This window comes from Myiozetetes cayanensis, unplaced genomic scaffold (genome assembly GCF_022539395.1).
Source record: "Myiozetetes cayanensis isolate MyiCay16 unplaced genomic scaffold, myiCay2020 scf119, whole genome shotgun sequence".
NCBI lineage: Eukaryota > Metazoa > Chordata > Aves > Passeriformes > Tyrannidae > Myiozetetes > Myiozetetes cayanensis.
Window position 1 is genome coordinate 75,739 of NW_026086815.1, and position 18,052 is coordinate 93,790.

The 18,052-nt window shown below is 45.3% G+C and overlaps 1 protein-coding gene and 1 non-coding gene across 5 annotated transcripts; both read left to right on the plus strand.

Annotated features, from left to right (window-relative positions):
* The first annotated feature begins 369 nt into the window (after window positions 1-369).
* Window positions 370-17,515, plus strand: KHDC4 (KH domain containing 4, pre-mRNA splicing factor). 4 transcript variants are annotated; one of them, XR_007627587.1, is made up of 14 exons: window positions 370-426; window positions 502-751; window positions 2,194-2,322; window positions 2,500-2,579; window positions 3,503-3,555; window positions 5,542-5,705; window positions 7,291-7,502; window positions 8,642-8,702; window positions 9,386-9,443; window positions 9,542-9,795; window positions 11,001-11,156; window positions 12,086-12,170; window positions 13,782-13,873; window positions 16,121-16,177. XR_007627587.1 is itself a non-coding variant. In XM_050306281.1 (14 exons), exons 1-14 carry the CDS (start codon window positions 371-373, stop codon window positions 16,318-16,320), a joined length of 1,878 nt encoding a protein of 625 aa, XP_050162238.1. In that variant the 5' UTR covers window position 370; the 3' UTR covers window positions 16,321-17,515. The 4 variants fall into 4 exon arrangements, 3 of the variants coding, with proteins under 3 accessions (XP_050162238.1, XP_050162239.1, XP_050162237.1); XM_050306281.1 differs by having other exon boundaries at window positions 12,058-12,170; window positions 16,121-17,515; XM_050306282.1 differs by lacking the exon at window positions 16,121-16,177 and adding an exon at window positions 14,094-14,288 and having other exon boundaries at window positions 12,058-12,170; window positions 13,782-13,926.
* On the plus strand, window positions 7,079-7,207 carry LOC126635272 (small Cajal body-specific RNA 4). Its single transcript, XR_007627589.1, has one exon. It is a non-coding gene; the product is annotated as a small Cajal body-specific RNA 4 (non-coding RNA).
* Window positions 17,516-18,052: the final 537 nt, after the last annotated feature.

Genomic DNA, 18,052 nt, shown 5'->3' on the forward strand with positions numbered 1-18,052 from the left:
ATTCCATGATTTTATGATCCCATAATTCCATGATCTTATGATTCCCCGATTCCACAACCCTACCACTCCCTGATCCTGATTTTACAATTCCATTATACCATTACCCTGTGACCCCATAATTCCATGACGCCCCCCCCTCCGATTCCACGATCCCATTATTCTATAACTCCGCCACATCCCCCGACCCCCCTATCCTACAATTCCACGATCCCCCCATTCCCATTCCCATCCATTCCCATTCCCGTTCCCGTTCCCTCCCGGTCTCCATGGCAACCCCCGGAAGTTCCCGCCGGTTTCCATGGCAGCGGCCGGAAGTGCCCGCGCGGGGCCGGAAGCGGCGGGGCGGGGCGGGCAGTGCCGTGAGGGCGCCATGTCGGCCATGTCTGCGGGCGGCGGAGCGCAGCGGGACGCGGGGGCCGCGGGCGGGTGAGGGCGGCCGCCTCCTCCCCTCCTCCTCCTCGCCCTCATCGCCCTCCTCACCCTCCTCTCCTCTTTCTGCAGGCGCCGCAGCAAGTGGGACCAGCCTGGCCCGGCGCCCACCTTCCTGCTGCCCGGCACGGCGCCGCTGCCCGGCCGGCCCTTCCCCGCCGGGGGCGGCGATGGCGGCAGCGCCGCCTCCACCGCGGCCGGGGCCGAGGGCTCCGCGGCGCCCTCGGGAGCGCTGGATGCGGCCGCGGCCGTGGCGGCCAAGATCAACGCCATGCTGATGGCCAAGGGGAAGCTGAAGCCGGCGCCCAGCACGGCCGACAAGGTGGGTGGGAGAGGGGGGAGGTCGCGGGTGGGCTCCGGAGGCCGTGGAGTTGGGGGCGATAGAATCGCTCAGGAAACATACTTTTAATGTATTTTTTTTTTTTCTTCAGCCTTGTAAGGCTTTACGAAGCCACCTCGGGGAGCGGGCTGGGGGGGAGGTTTAAAAGTTTTTCCACGGGGTCACGGAATGTTCTGGGCTGGAAGGGACGCCACGAGGATCAGCCAGCCCAGCTCCTTCAGAGTGGTTTTCCTGAAGGGTTTTCCAGCTAGCAGAGCTCATGGAAAAGATGATGATTTGGCTTGGAAAAGGCCTTAAAGCTCATCCAGTTCCTTGGGCAGGGACAATTTCCGCTAGCCCAGGTTGCTCCAAACCGGCCTTGGGCAATTCCAGGGATCCGGGGGCAGCCACAGCTTCTCTGGGAATTCCGTCCCGGCCGCTCCCCCCCCTCACAGGGAGGAATTCCTTCCCAATATATGGCTTTATTATTTAATACAGTAAAAAATATGTATATTTAAACATGCTTACGTTTTTATTGCTGTTGGTAGGGAATGCTCAGCGGGGGCATTTCCCAGAGTAATTAAACTCTGGTGACGCTTCAGGTTGGGAGGAGGTGGAAATCAAGGAGCTCCAGGTTAAGGAAAGGACTTTATTTTTTTTTAATAAAAACGTGGAAGGAGTGGAGCAGTTTAATATCTGTACATTTTAATGCCTGTACCATTTAATGTCTGTGCAATGCACTGCAGTCCCTGCACTGCTGCCCTGTGGCTCTTTTTTAAGTGCTGTGTCTTCCTGTGATATTTGATGAGTGGTTGGGTGTTTCTGGAAGGTTCTCCTTTTTTAATTAGAGCCTTGGTTGATGTTTATAACCCCCCAAAATCCACTCCAGAGCCTTTAGAAGGCTGTACTCGCTCCACACATTGAAATAAAAAGCTCCCAGATCTTCGTGGTGACTCCCAACTCCTCCTAAATCTGTGGCTCTTGTGGCTTTTTTATTTCTCGGAGTGTCGACACTGATGCAAAATACTCCGTTTTTAAAAGGGGAGTTCAAATCCTGAGCAGAAATTCGAAGTTCTCTCTATGTTTGAAGGCAGCTGAGATAAGGAAGGGATAGAAACATGAACTTCACGTTCCTTTAGTCTTAGATTTCTGCCCCTTCAGGAGGGAGGTGCTCGAGCAGCTTCACAGCTCTGGCTCTGCCTCTGTTTCTGCCCCCCAGAGCAGAAACATTAACGATGAGGTTAAAATGTGGCAGAGATGAAAGGCTTTTGTTTGGGCTCAGGGCTGTGAGGGGGCAGACTGAGCAGCTCCAGGGTTCTTTCTGTTAATATTTGTGACGATTTGGGGTTCAACAACTGGAAAGGGTGAGCGAGGAGAACCTTCACCCCCCACCAGAGCTGGTTTGTTCCTGGCTTTCCAACCACTGGGAATGTTCTCTGTTGAAGCTGCAGGCTCTGGGGAAAGGTCCAGCCGCCAGCAAAAGCAAAGATGACCTCGTGGTGGCGGAGGTGGAGATCAACGACGTGCCCCTCACCTGCAGGAACCTGCTGACCAGGGGGCAGACCCAGGACGAGGTAGGAGCTGAACTCTCCTGACACTTTGACGTTTGGAAACCCGTGGAATGAACTCAGAGGCTGAGCTCTGACTGGTGGGCTGGAAGGAACCCGCAGCAAGTTGCTGTTTTGTGGTTTCCTCGGTGTTTTGGCGAGTGCCTCGTTAATGGTTGGTAAATGGGTTTCCCTCTGTTGCAGATCAGCCGCCTGAGTGGAGCTGCCGTGTCCACCCGGGGGAGGTTCATGACTGCAGAGGAGAAAGCGAAAGTGGGACCTGGGTTTGTAGCTCTTTGGATTTTTTGGGGGGTTCTGTTTTTTTTCCCCTCCTCGGGAGGGGGATTGCTGAGGTGCCTGTTTGGTTTGTTCTCCGTGAGCAGTTTTGCTCATGTCTGGCCACGATTCATAATCTGCCACAATTCATAATCTGCCACAATTCATAATCTGCCACAATTCATAATCTGCCACAATTCATAATTTGTAAATTTTTAATATGTTGTCATAATTCATAATTTGCCATTATTCATATTTTGCCACCATTCATAATCTGCCTTTTTTATGTAATTTGCCACAATTCATAATTTGTCATTATTCATAATTTCCCACTGTTAATAATTTGCCATCATTCATATTTTGGTATAATTAATAAATTGCCGTAATTAATTATTTGCCACAATTCATAATCTACCACTTTTCATAATTTGTCACAATTCATAATTTACCACCTTTCATAATTTACCATTTTTTCATAATTTACCATAATTCATAATTTCCCATCATTCATATTTTGCCATCATTCATTTTTTGCTGCAATTACTGTTCCCCATAATTCATAATTTGCCATTCATAATTTGCCATTATTCATAATTTCCCATTATTCATAATTTCCCATTATTCATAATTTGCCACAATTAATATTTTGCCATGATTCCTAATTTGCCAGTTTGATGGTCCTGACCACACCACTTCTTCCCTACCTGCCTAAGAATTGATTGAAATCCTGACTGTGCACAAACAAATTAAAGTTTCCAGTGGTGTAACTCTAATAAAACATCACATAAATATATTTTTTTTGCTGTTTGATGCTCCAGGAAGTTGAATTCCCTTATTTGAGGAGATCTCTGTGACTGCCTGTCTGTAAAGTAAATTAAATGGAGTCCATTGCTGGGTGGGTTTCATGGAATTTTTGCCCTTCCCTCCCCAGGGACCGTCCCTTGTATCTTCACGTGCAGGGTCAGACGCGGGAGCTGGTGGACAGTAAGTACAAAACAATCTGCTTTTTCCCCCATTTTAGTGGTGCTAAAGGGGCTGCCTGAGTGGCCTTGTCTGATTTGCACTGTAAATACCTCGGTTTTGGTAACAGACCCCATCCACACACTGAAATTCCTGAGGTCCCACCATTTCCTGAGGAAACTCTGGAGAGTCAGGAAGCTTTGGGGAGACCACAGGGAGGGTGGGGGGAGTGGCTGGGTGGGTTTTCTAGGCAGGTGGTCTCGTGGATAACACACCCAGATCCCACTGGAATAGGACAGAGGGACAAGAGGGGACCATACAGGGTCACCAGGCAGGATCATCCCCCTGGCACGTGGGATGTGTGGAATATCTCTGGAATATCTCCAGGGAGGGACAATCCCCACCCTGCCCAGGCAGCCTGTTCAGGGCTGGGTCACTGCCCAGGGCAGAAGTTCTTCCTCGAGTCCAGGTGCAACTTCTGGGCCTCAGTTTTGTGTCCTGTTTTTGCTTCCCAGCCTGGGGTTGCTCCTCCCCAACTGCAGGACCTAAACATTGGTGTTTGTCCTAAAACATCAGTGCAGGCCTTGCCAGGGTGGGAGCGGACAGGGAGCCCTGATGTTTCATGGAATCAATCCTGAGCTGGAAGGGCCTCACAAGGATCATGGAGTGGAACCCCTGGCCCTGCACAGACACCCCAAGAATCCCCCCCTGTCCCTCAGGGCGTTGTCCAAACCCTCCTGGAGCTCTGGCAGCCCTGGGGCCGTGCCCACTGCCCTGGGGAGCCTGTTCAGTGCCAACCACCCTCTGGGGGCAGAACCTTTCCAAATATCCAGCTGAAATGCCCTTTCCAGAGCTCCAGCTGTGCCTTGGAGCCATCCTCAGTGATCCTCCCACCCCAGGGTACCATTCTGGGGCAGATGAACCCCTCGTGTCACAGAGCAGGCACACCCAGCTGTGCCACACTTTGGTTGGGCTGGAAAGCGGGAATTCATCTGGTTTTGTGTCCCTCAGGAGCACTTTGGTTGGGCTGGAAAGCGGGAATTCATCTGGTTTTGTGTCCATCAGGAGCACTTTGGGCTGGAAAGCGGGAATTCATCTGGTTTTGTGTCCCTCAGGAGCACTTTGGGCTGGAAAGCGGGAGTTCATCTGGTTTTGTGTCCATCAGGAGCACTTTGGTTGGGCTGGAAAGCGGGAATTCATCTGGTTTTGTGTCCATCAGGAGCACTTTGGGCTGGAAAGTGGGAATTCATCTGGTTTTGTGTCCATCAGGAGCACTTTGGTTGGGCTGAAAAGCGGGAATTCATCTGGTTTTGTGTCCATCAGGAGCACTTTGGTTGGGCTGGAAGCGGAATTCATCTGGTTTTGTGTCCATCAGGAGCACTTTGGGCTGGAAAGCGGAATTCATCTGGTTTTGTGTCCATCAGGAGCACGTTGGTTGGGCTGGAAAGCGGGAGTTCATCTGGTTTTGTGTCCATCAGGAGCACTTTGGTTGGGCTGGAAAGCGGGAATTCATCTGGTTTTGTGTCCATCAGGAGCACTTTGGTTGGGCTGGAAAGTGGGAATTCGTCTGGTTTTGTGTCCATCAGGAGCACTTTGTTTGGGCTGGAAAGCGGGAATTCATCTGGTTTTGTGTCCATCAGGAGCACTTTGGGCTGGAAAGCGGGAATTCATCTGGTTTTGTGTCCATCAGGAGCACTTTGGTTGGGCTGGAAAGCGGGAATTCATCTGGTTTTGTGTCCCTCAGGAGCACTTTGTTTGGGCTGGAAAGCGGGAATTCATCTGGTTTTGTGTCCATCAGGAGCACTTTGGTTGGGCTGGAAAGCGGGAATTCATCTGGTTTTGTGTTGATCAGGAGCACTTTGGGCTGGAAAGCGGGAATTCATCTGGTTTTGTGTCCATCAGGAGCACTTTGGTTGGGCTGGAAAGCGGGAATTCATCTGGTTTTGTGTTGATCAGGAGCACTTTGGTTGGGCTGGAAAGCAGGAATTCATCTGGTTTTGTGTCCATCAGGAGCTGTGAACAGAATTAAGGAGATCATCACCAACGGGGTGGTGAAGGCGGCCACGGGCTCCAGCCCCACCTTCAACGGGGCCACGGTCACCGTGTATCACCAGCCAGCCCCCATCGCCCAGATGAGCCCGGCTGTCGGCCAGAAACCCCCTTTCCAGTCAGGGGTGAGTGCTCAGGGGTTGGGATTCACGGAATGGCACCCGTGACGAGGTTCAGCTGTTCCAGAATACTCCAAAGTGTTTGTGAAAAATAAACCCAGACAAACAGAAAACCCCACAAAATCCGCGGCTCAAACTGCATCATCATCATAATAACAATAATAATAATAATTAAAACTAAAGTAATAAATACAAAGTAAAAATAAAGTTTAAAAACAAAAATAGAAAGAAATAACAATTAAAAAATAAAAATTCAAAATAAAAAAAGAGAATGGAAAAATAAAAATTAAAAGGATGTTATAAAATATGAAAATTAAATTAATAGACATTGAAATAAAATAAAAATTAAAAGAAAATATAAAAATTAAAATAAATAAAAATTCAATTTAAAAATAATAAAAATTAAAGGAAAATATAAAAATTTAAAATAAATCAAAATTCAATTTAAAAATACTAAAAATTAAAAGAAAATATAAAAATTTAAAAGAACTAAAAATTCAATTTAAAAATAATAAAAAAGGAAAATATAAAAATTTAAAATAAATGAAAATTCAATTTAAAAATAAAAAATAAAGGAAAATATAAAAATTTAAAATAAATCAAAATTCAATTTAAAAATAATAAAAATTAAAGGAAAATAGGAAAATTTAAAATAAATCAAAATTCAATTTAAAAATAATAAAAATTAAAAGAAAATATAAAAATTTAAAAGAACTAAAAATTCAATTTAAAAATACTAAAAATTAAAAGAAAAATTAAAAGAAAATAAAAATTAAAATATAAAAATTTAAAATAAATCAAAATTCAATTTAAAAATACTAAAAATTAAAAGATAAATTACAAGAAAATAAAAATTAAAATATAAAAAATTAAAATAAATCAAAATTAAACTTAAAAATAAAATTACAAGAAAATAAAAATTAAAATATAAAAAATTAAAATAAATCAAAATTAAACTTAAAAATAAAATTAAAAGAAAATAAAAATTAAAATATAAAAAATTAAAATAAATCAAAATTAAACTTAAAAATAATAAAAATGAAAAGAAAATAAAAATTAAAAGAAAACTATAAAAATTAGAAATAAAAATGTAAAATAAATAAAAATTAAACTTAAAAATAATAAAATTTAAAAGAAAATATAAAAATTAGACATAAACATTTAAGAGAAATAAAAATTTAAAAGTAATAAAATTTAAAAGAAAATATAAAGATTAGACATAAAAATCCAAAATAAATAAAAATTAAATTAAAAAAATAAAATAGGAAATATAAAAATTTGACATAAAAATTCTAAATAAATAAATAAAAATTAAAAATAACACGTAAAAGAATAAAACAGAAAATAAAAATCAACACCCCTCTTGTGTGTTGTTAAAAACTGGAGGACTGAAGAGGCTGAGTCTGGAGAGTGAGGCTCAGGTGACCGTGACCTCCTGACATCAAAGGGATGGAGAGAGCAGTCCCGCTTCCAGCAGAGCCCGGGGCTCACTGTGCCATCTCACACTGACCGCTCCTGTCGTCACACCGAGGATTCTGCCCCCGTTTCCCAACTGTGAGTGAAATAACCGGCTGTCCCCGCTCGTTTACAGATGCATTACGTGCAGGACAAGCTGTTTGTGGGGCTGGAACACGCCGTGCCCACCTTCAACGTGAAGGAGAAGGTGGAGGGGCCGGGCTGCTCCTACCTGCAGCACATCCAGGTGGAGACGGGCGCCAAGGTCTTCCTGCGAGGGAAGGGCTCGGGCTGCATCGAGCCAGCCTCGGGCAGAGAGGCCTTTGAGCCCATGTACATCTACATCAGGTATGGGGGGAGGTTAAAAACACGCCAATTCCCACTTCCCAGGCAGGGATCACGGAATCCCAGGATCAGCCGGGTTGGGAAGGACCTCTGAGATCAGCCAGCCCAGTCCTCGCTCCAACCCCGCCGTGGTTCCCAGCCCGTGGCACCGGTGCCACATCCAGACTGTCCTTAAAATCCTCAGGGAATGGAGGGTGGTGACTCCAAACCCCTTCCCTGAGCAGCCCATTCCAATGTCTGATCACTCTGGAAAGAATTCCTTCCCGATATCCAACCCAAACCTCCCCTGGCACAGCTGGAGACCCTCTTGTCCTGCTGCTGGTTCCTGGGAGCAGAGCTCAACCCACCCCCAGCTCCCCCCTCCTGTCAGGGGGTTGTGGAGAGTCCCCTGAACCTCCTCCTGTCCAGGCTGAGCCCCCCCAGGTCCCTCAGCCTCTCCCCACGGGAATTGTGCTCCAGACCCTTCCCCAGCCTCGCTGCTCCTCTCTGCACCTGCTCCAGCCCCTCCGTGTCCTTCCTGAGCTGAGGGGAGCTGGACACCAATCCCATCCCAATTCCCAGCTCCCTTCCTGCCTGGCTGCTCTCCAGCCACTCTGTCCCCAGCCTGGAGCTGCCGGGGGTTGTTGTGGCCAAAGGGCAGGACCCGGCACTTGGCCTGGTTGAACCTCATCCCCTTGGATCCTTTCCATCTCTCCAGCCTGTCCAGGTCCCTCTGCACAGCCCTCCTGCCTCCCAGATCAACACACCCCCAGCCCGGTGTCATCTGCACGTTTGCTGATGATGCACTCGATCCCCTCATCTAAATCATCAGTAAAGATGTCAAACTGGGCCCAGCGCTGATCCCTGGGGGGTCTGTAAAGTGGCAAAGAATCAACCCTACGGTGACAAGAGTGGAATCAGGGAATCCCAGAGTGGTTTGGGTTGGAAGGGACCTTAAACCCATCCAGTTCCACCCCCTGCCCTGAGCAGGGACACCTTCCACTAGCCCAAGTTTTCTTCTTAAAACCTTGATTCTTAGACCAGAGTTTCTTCTTAAGGGGCTCAGTCTGACAGGAGGTTGCTGGTGAAAGAGGGAGCTCCCAAACCTGTCAGAGTTGTGCTGATGAGGTGGTTTGTTTTTCTTTTTCTGTCTGTCCTTTCAGCCACCCAAAGCCAGAAGGTTTGGCAGCTGCTAAAAAGCTGTGTGAGAACCTCTTGCAAACAGTGAGTAGCTCTTACAAGTATGAGGTTTCAGAGCCTGTTGTAGCTTTGGGGTAAAACTGACGATGCTTTAATGCTCTTTTTAATGTCTGTGTGTCTGACTTGCTGATGGGTTTTCCCTTCCAAGTGCTGCTGGAAGGGATCTTAATTCTTGTAGAGACAACAAACATTTCTCAGGATGGAGCTGTAGTAGTGGAATTTTAGGGGGGGTGGGGGGAAAAAAGCTTCCCATGTTATCCAGAGCTGCACTGTCTGCTTCAGGAAACAGGGAGTGATTGGTGTAGCCAAAAATAAAACCCTAGAAAATCTCTCCCAAAACGAGTTTCTCTCTTAAGCTTTTCTCATCTGAATGCAAATGGAGCAAAGCCCTGTGGGAGCCTTTCTGTTAATATTGATAATTGAGTGTAGGCTGCAAAGTTTCCCTTGAAAGAAATACATGGAAGCTTTTTAGGTTCTCTGAGTATCTTGTCTCTGTTGTAGCAGTTAATTTGCCATTCTCTTTTTTTCACTTCCCTTAATCTGTGAAAGGTTATCCCGTATTTTACACAAATCTACCCCAGAGGGGTCATGATGTGCATGGTGTGTTCTGTAATCAGCAGAACATCCTCACAGGGTTGTGGGGGCTGCACAAAGGGCTGATTTGGGAAGTAGATGTTTGTTGTGTCATCCCTGGAAATCCTTCCTAGGTCCACGCCGAGTACTCCCGATTTGTGAACCAGATAACCACTGCAGTCCCCCTGGCAGGTAAATACCAGCCCCAATTCACCTCTCAGAGCCCTTCTTTGATATTCTCTGCTCAACTGGCCTCTGATTTAATCGTGACCCTCTTTTTATCCCCCCAGGCTTCACCCAACCCGCCACCATCAACAGCGTCCCCTCCCAGCCGTCCTACTACCCCTCCAACGGGTACCAGTCAGGGTACCCCGTGGTGGCCCCTCCTCAGCAGCCCGTCCAGCCGCCCTACGGGGTGCCAGGCATCGTCCCCCCCGCCGTGCCCCTGGCGCCGGGCGTGCTGCCAGCCCTGCCCACGGCCGTGCCGCCCGTGCCCACGCAGTACCCCATCCCTCAGGTGCAGCCCCCAGCCAGCACCGGCCAGGTAACGCCCCCGGGGGGGTCCCCTCAGCTCTGCCCCGCTGGGAGGGACGGGGGACACGTGCAGAGCTCTTCTCTGGGGACTCTCATGTCTGTTACTGCTTTGCTGGTGCTTCCTTCTAAGCACACTGCGGGTTTTTATGTGCCCTGTAAACATCAGGGGAGTGGTGGCTCCTTTTTGGGGGGTGGGTGGATTGTTTTTGACAGGTGTCGTCCCAGGCTGTGATGCCCCTGGTTAATTCTGGCTGATTTCAGGCAAGGGAAGTGGTTTCTGATCCTGGCTTTGCTTTTAGTAGAGGTGTCTCCAAAGCGGTAAAAGGTGCCAGGGTGGAATCAGAGAATCCCAGAGTGGTTTGGGTGGGAAGGGACCTTAAAGTTCATCCAGTGTTAGGGACAAGGGTTTGGGTTACAGGTTAGGATGAGTCTGGGTTTACAGATAATGATGGGTTACAGCTTAGGATGAGTTGAGTTACAGCTTAGGATGAGTCTGGGTGACAGGATGAGTCTTGAGTGACATGTTAGGATGAGTCTGAGTTGCAGATAAGAGTTAGTCTGGGTTACAGATTAGGATGAGTCTGGGTGACAGGTTAGGATGAGTCTGGGTTAAAGGTTAGGTTTAGTCTGGGTGACAGGTTAGGATGAGTCTGGGTGACAGGTTAGGATGAGTCTGGGTGACAGGTTAGGATGAGTCTGGGTGACAGGTTAGGTTTAGTCTGGGTTACAGTTTAGGATGAGTCTGGGTTAAAGGTTAGGTTTAGTCTGGGTGACAGGTTAGGATGAGTCTGGGTTACAGATTAGGATGAGTCTGGGTGACAGGTTAGGTTTAGTCTGGGTTACAGTTTAGGATGAGTCTGGGTTAAAGGTTAGGATTAGTCTGGGTTACAGGTTAGGTTTAGTCTGGGTTACAGTTTAGAATGAGTCTGGGTTAAAGGTTAGGATTAGTCTGGGTTGCAGTTTAGGATGAGTCTGAGTTACAGATGAGGGTTAGTCTGGGTTACATCTTAGGATGAGTCTGAGGTGGGAGCATTCTATGAATGAAATACTTAATTTACCTCCAAGCTGTGAATTTTCTCTTACCTTCTTTTACATTTTTTCCAAAGCCAGACTTAGCTGTGTTCTGCCCCTCTGCATGAAACCACGTGGAACGAGTCGTTAACTTGCACAATCCCAATTTTTCCCTGTGTTTTGTCTCCACCTTGTGCACGCCAGAGTCCGCTGAGTGCTCCTTTCCTTCCTGCTGCCCCAGTAAAAACCAGCCTGCCAACTGGTGCTCAGCCACAAGTGCAAGCCCACCCCCAGGGCCAAAAGAGACGCTTCACCGAGGAGCTGCCCGATGAGAGGGAGTCAGGACTGCTGGGATACCAGGTGGAATAAAATCAGCAATTTTACTGCATCCCCCCCACCAAAACCAGAGCTGGGTTGGAGAGAGGTGGTTCTCAGCTGAGTTCATCTGGCAGGGCTCTTTGGCAGAGGGCAGAGCTGTCCCAAAACAGGGGGGGGAGGGCCACGCTTTTGGTGTCTCCTGAGTGGATTCACTGCTCTTAAACTGGGGCTGAATTCATCCCAGCTGCTTCCCAGTCTTGCCCAAACTCGGAGCAGAGTGTTCAGCTCGGAGGTCACAACAGTGTGGGACTTGTTTAATGTCCAACCAGATTATTTTGGGGGCTTACTGGATGATTTTTTTTTTTTTTTGGGTGGGTGTTTCGAGGAGCGGGAGGGAAACGTGGCAATAACTCCCAGATTTTCCCACTGCCCTTCCTTGCAGGTTGCACTTGAGAGGATTTCAAGAAGCCTAGTTTTAAAGACTCATTTATCTAATTTTTTTTTTTTTTTTTAGCTAGCAAGTTTTAAATAACTTTAAGAAAGCTTAACTTTGAGTTCTTCAGATGTTTTTTTTTACGGGAGGAAAGGGAGTGCCTGCAATCCCTGATGATCCACCCCCTGCCTCAGGCAGAGCCCCTAATAAAAATAAGGAATTTTAGAGATAACAGTGGCCTGTCCAGCTCAGGGTGAGCTGACTGAGGAGGTGACAGATGCTCTTTTACCCCCCTGCCCTGCAGCAAAGCTGCAGCAGGAGCTGAGGTGCCCCCTGCCCTCATCATTTTTTTAGGAGAGAGCATTGTTTGTGTTTTTGGTGCCAGGCTCTGTGTAGCGGTTCCTCCTAGAGCTGTGACAGGTTGGGTGTTTCCTCACAGGTATCGTTGAGGAGCTGGAGCTCGTGGTGTAGAGGTAGATGTGCTAATGCCGTGTGTTTTTCTGCTCATAGCATGGACCCATTCATATGACTAATTTAGGTACAGGCTTCTCCAGTGCGAGCGAAATCGAGGGAGCCGGGCCGAAGGCAGCAAGTTCCTCAGGAAAGGAGAGAGAGAGGGACAGGTGAGCGGGGCAGGGGAGGGGCCCAGCATGCTTTTAATGTGATTTTTTAATGGTTTTAGTGTGATTTTTAAAATATTTTTAATGTGATTTTTATATATTTTTAATGTGATTTTTATATTTTTAATGTGATTTTTATATTTTTAATGTAATTTTTTTATATTTTTAATGTGATTTTTTAAATATTGTGATTTTTAAATATTTTTAATGTGATTTTTTCATATTTTTAATGTGATTTTTTCATATTTTTAATGTGATTTTTTTCATATTTTTAATGTGATTTTTTTCATATTTTTAATGTGATTTTTTAGTCTTTTTAATGTGATTTTTTATATTTTTAATGTGATTTTTTATATTCTTAATGTGATTTTTAAAATAATTGTTGTGATTTTTTCATATTTTTAATGTGAATTTTTAATCTTTTTAATGTGATTTTTTGTATTTTAATGTGATTTTAAGAATACTTTTAATGTGATTTTTTTCATATTTTTAATGTGATTTTAAAAATATTTTTGTGATTTTAAAATATTTTTAATATTTTTAATGTGAATTTTTAATCTTTTTAACGTGATTTTTTAATCTTTTTAATGTGATTTTTTAATATTTTTAATGTGAATTTTAAATATTTTTAATGTGATTTTTTATATTTTAATGTGATTTTAATTATACTTTTAATGTGATTTTTTCATATTTTTAATGTGATTTTTAAAATATTTTTGTGATTTTTAAATATTTTTAATGTGAATTTTTAATCTTTTTAATTTGATTTTTTGTATTTTTAATGTGATTTTTGGTGGGGTTTTTGTGATTTTTTAATATATTTTTAATGGGATTTTTTGTATTTTTAAGAAATTTTTTTTTCTTTTAAGGGGATTTTTTTTGTATTTTTAATGCCATCTTTTGCATATTTTTAATGCATTTTTGGGGTTTTTTTAAATGCGTTTTGTTGTATTTTTAATGTTATTTTTCAGGGTTTTTAAGGTGATTTTTGGTTTTTTTTGTATTTTTGAATGTAATTTTATTGTATATCTTTTAATGTGATTTTATTGCATATCTTTTAATGTGATTTTAATGCATATCTTTAATGTGATTTTATTGCATATCTTTTAATGTGATTTTATTGTATATCTTTAATGTGATTTTATTGCATATCTTTTAATGTGATTTTTTGTGTATCTATTTAAGTGACTTTTCTTATTATCTCAATGCCATTTTTTTGTATTTTTAATGGAATTTTTTGTGTTTTTCAAGGCGATTTTTTGTATTTTTAATGCCATTTTTGCGTATTTTTAATGAAATTTTTTTGCATATTTTTAAAGCGATTTTTCTTATTTCTTTAATGCGATTTTTTTGTATTTTCTTGGGGTTTTAATGACTTTTAATTGGCTTCCACCTCCAGCCCCTTCCTCATCCCTGTGCCAGCCCATCCTGCCCCGTTTGCAGGCGGGAATGTCGGGAGAACACCCCACAGCTCCCGGAGCGGGGCCAGGAGTCTCTGCTGGATGAGTCAGAGCTCGGAGTCCAACTCCCGCTTAGGAATTTGGGTTTTATCCCTTCGACTCTTGTTGTAAAAACAAACCCAGGGAAACTAAAGCTCTGCCTTGCCTCCCACAGGCAGTTGATGCCTCCGCCAGCTTTTCCCGTCCCTGGAATCAAATCGGAGTCTGAGGAGAGAAAAGGTGCGGGGTCTGTACCGGGCAGCCACGGTGAGTGCCAAGAGGGGCAGCCCCACCTTTGGGCTCGGCCCTCCCCACACAGCCTGGCCTGGCTTCGGGCCCTCCCCTCACAGCCCGGCCTGGCTTCGGGCCCTCCCCACACGGCCTTGGGCCCTCCCCACACAGCCTGCCCTGGCTTCAGGCCCTCCCCACACGGCCCAGCCTCGGCTTCAGGCCCTCCCCACACAGCCTCAAGCGCTCCCCTCACAGCCTGGCCTCGGCTTCGGGCCCTCCCCACACAGCCTGGTCTCGGCCTCAGGACTTCCCCACATGGCCTTGACCCTCCCCACACGTCCTCAGGCCCTCCCTACACAGCCTTGACCCTCCCAACACAGCTCGGCCTTGGCCTCGAGCCCTCCCCACACAGCCATGGCTCTCATGACACGGCTCGGCCTCGGCTTTGGGCCCTCCCCACACACCTTGGGCCCTCCCCACACGGGTTAAACCCGTGATTAAATCAGTCACCGTTTATATTTTTTGGCTGTTTTTGCGGCAGGTGACACCACACTGCTCTGAAAGGGCTCTGAGAGGTGATCAGAGCACAGGAGGGGGATGATGAGAGCCCTTCTCACAGGGAGCTGATTTCACCTGGGCTTCCTGGCACTCTTGTTTCGTTGGGAGCGGGCTTTTTGTATTTGCTTTCTTTTTTTTTTTTTTTAAGGTGATTTTCTTGTATTTTTAAAGGTGATTTTTAGTATTTTTAATGCGATTTTTGGGGTATTTTTATGTGATTTTTTGGGTATTTTTTAATGCCGACTTTTTGTATTTTTGTGTGATTTTTGGTGGATTTTTAGTGTGGTTTTTTTTATTTTTTTTTTCTGTGATTTCTTTGTATTTTATTGTGATTTTTTGGTATGTATAAGGTGATTTTTTTATTTTTAATGCTATTTTTTTGGTATTTTTATGTGAATTTTTGTATTCTTTAATGCGACTTTTTGTATTTTTATGTCATTTCTTGTAATTTGTTGTGTGATTTTTTTTGTATTTGATTTTTTTGTATTTTTAATGCAATTTTTAAAATTTTTTTAAGGTGATTTTTTTTTGTATTTTTAAGCGGATTTTTTGTATCCTTTCAATGTGATTTTATTTTTATGTTATTTGTATTTTTATACGATTTTTTTAAGGTGATTTTTTTTGTCTTTTTTTAAGCTGATTTTTTGTCTTGTTTCATGTGATTTTTCTGTATTTTTAAGATGATTTTTTTGCATTTTAAGCTGATTTCTTTGTATTTTTAAAGCTGACTTTTTTTTTTTTAATGTGATTTTCAGTATTTTTATGTGATTTTTTTCTCTTTTTTTAAACGGGATTTTTCAAAGGTGATTTTTTTTAATCTTCAAGCTGACTTTTCTCTTTATTTAATGTGATTTTTAATCTCTTCTTAAATGAAATTTTGTATTTTTAACGCGATTATTTTGAATGCTATTTTTTTATATTTTTTACATTATTTCTTTGCATTTTTTAAGCTGACTTTTTGTCTGTTTTAAACGGGATATTTTTTGCATTTTTACACGATCTGTCGTATTTTCAACGCGACTTTCTGTATTTCAACGCGATTTGTTACATTTTACATGATTTTTTGTCTTTTTTAACCCAATTTTTTATCTCCTTTAAAACCCCACTTTTTCTATTTTTCACTCACCTTTTTTTACTCCTTTCAAATACGATTTTTGTGCATTTTCCCCCAAGTTGTTCACCTTTTTAGGTGCTTTTCAGCCATTTTTCACACTGCTCAGGTGCTTTTGGGTCATCCCCCCGGAGCCGCGGCTTCCTCCGCAGCTCCCCTCAAGCCAAACTCCCTCTTCTCCCAACAAATTACTCTCTTTTGTGGGTGACAGCGCCCTGCCCTGGCCCCCCTTTGCTAACGGTGCCTTTTCTGTGTGTTTCTTTCTCCTTTCTCTCTTCTCTTCCATGGCTCTGACGGATCGCGCGGCCGTCGCTGCTGCCGTTCGCGCGTGGCCTCCCCGCCCCGGATCACCGATGACCTCAAAACGGGTGTCCACAACTAACAAATTGACAATTAACATCTATTTTTTTTTTTTTTTTGAAATTATCATTATTATTATTATTGTTATTAACTCGTTTTCTTGGGGGACGTTTTTATCTCTTCGTTGTTTGTTGTGTGGTTTTGTGTCGTGTTTTTTTTTTTAATTTTATTTTTCCTGACTGTTTGATGATGGGGGTGGGGTGGGTTGGTTTTTTTTGGGTTTTTTTGGGTTTTTTTTCCCCCCCTTTCCTTAGATCATCAAGCAAAGAAGATGAAAACTGGAGAGAAGGGCTTTGGCTTAGTGGCCTACGCTGGAGACTCGTCGGACGAAGAGGAGGAACACGGAGGCCATAAAAACGCAAGTACTTTTTCACAGGGCTGGAGTTTGGGGTACCAATACCCCTCCTCCCAACAGAGAGCCAAGCAACAGATGCCCTTCTGGATGGCTCCCTAAAAGCTGCACAAGAGTTTTGGTGGTTTTTTTCTTCTTTTTTTTTTTTTTTTTGGCATCCATCTGGTTTTTTTTTTTCCCCTCCATCCCCACTTCCCTCTAGCAATAATTGCATGGATATTCCAGAAAGGACTGGGCAAAACAAAACAAACAAACAAAACAAAAAAAAAGACAACCTCGTTTTTACATTTGAAGAAGAAGCCAATTTTCTTCCTCCCCCACCCCACCACTTTGGAAGGGCTCCGTTGTTTTTAAAAATCGTTATTTTTGGCAGCGTTTTTTTGCCAGTTGAGAAGATTTGGAGCAGTGTGCTCCCTTCCCCAAGGGGAGAGGTAAAGAGGATCCAGGGAAGCCTCTTGGTCCAGCGTGTCCCCATTTTTCCAAGATAACTCAAAGGGAAGAGTCGGTGCCACTGACCTCACTCCACACCCAGTGTTGGCATTTTTTGCTGGGTGCTCCTGCTGCCCCACAGCTTCCATGTGGGACTTGTCACCAGAGGGAAGGAAAACGTCCAGGAGCTGTGGAAAAACTCAACGTTTCTGAAAACTCTCCATTTTTACTCCAGGCACCTCCTGTAACTCGGCACTGTTGGTTTGTTTTTTTCCTTGGAAGAGTGGTTTTACTGATTCCCCACAGCTCTCTCATTCTGGGGGGGGAAACGCTCAGGTTTTTGGATGGATGGCTCATCTTGCCCCTGGTGGATTGGCACTGGAGCTCTGGTACTAAATCTCCTCCTGGACCTCACCCTCACCCAGCAGCTGGACAGAATTCCTCCTCCTGAGCTTCATCTCTTCCCTCATCCCCCTCGGTTCCACCCCGAACCAGGAGGTTCCAACGAGGGGTTTCCCGAAAAGGAGGGTGGGGTTGGAGGGGAGGGCAGCACTTGAGTCCAGCAGCTCCTGGGAGCTGGGAATGAGCGGCTGGATGGTGTGTACGGACATGAACTGCACCCGGGGCTTTTCTCAGCAGGGTGGGGGGCACCCAGTGCAGCCCCCACCTCGGGGTGACGCTCCCAGGCACTGCTCCAGGGGTGCTGGGCAGCCTTTGGAACGGGATTTTAAGGATCTGTGGTGTCACCGCTGCACCCCCGGGGTGGGGCTCACCCCCCTCTGCAAACCTGGGCTTTCCTTTTGTGGTGTAAATAATTGAGAACCATACTTTCATTATAAATAAATGTATAAATATTCGGCTTCCTGGGGGAGGGGTGGGGTGTTTGTGTGGTTTGGGTGAGGTTTGGAGCCTGTGGGGCTGAGGGGGGCTCAGGGTGGGACTGGGGGGTCTCTGAAGCCCAGGGGTGACCCCAGGGCTGAGGGGGGAAGCCCCTGGTCAGGGGGACCCCATAACTGGGGGATGGCCCAGGGTGGGGCTGGGGAGGCTTTGAGGGGCTGGAGGGAGCTCTGGGGCTGGGAGGGTCACAGGGCTGGGGGAGAACCCGAGTCTAGGAGGAGGTTTGGGGGTCTGGAGCTGTGGGAGAACCCGAGTCTAGGAGGAGGTTTGGGAGTGTGGGGCTGTGGGAGAACCTGGGTCCAGGAGGAGGTTTGGGGGTCTGGAGCTGTGGGGCTGGGGAGAACTGTCAGGAGGAGGCTTGGGGGTCTGGGCTGGGGAGAACCCGGGTCTAGGAGGAGATTTGGGGGTCTGGAGCTGGGGCTGGGAGAACCTAGGCCAGAGGAGGTGTCTGAGTGTGGGAGAACCCGGGTCTAGGAGGAGATTTGGGGGTCTGGAGCTGCAGGGCTAT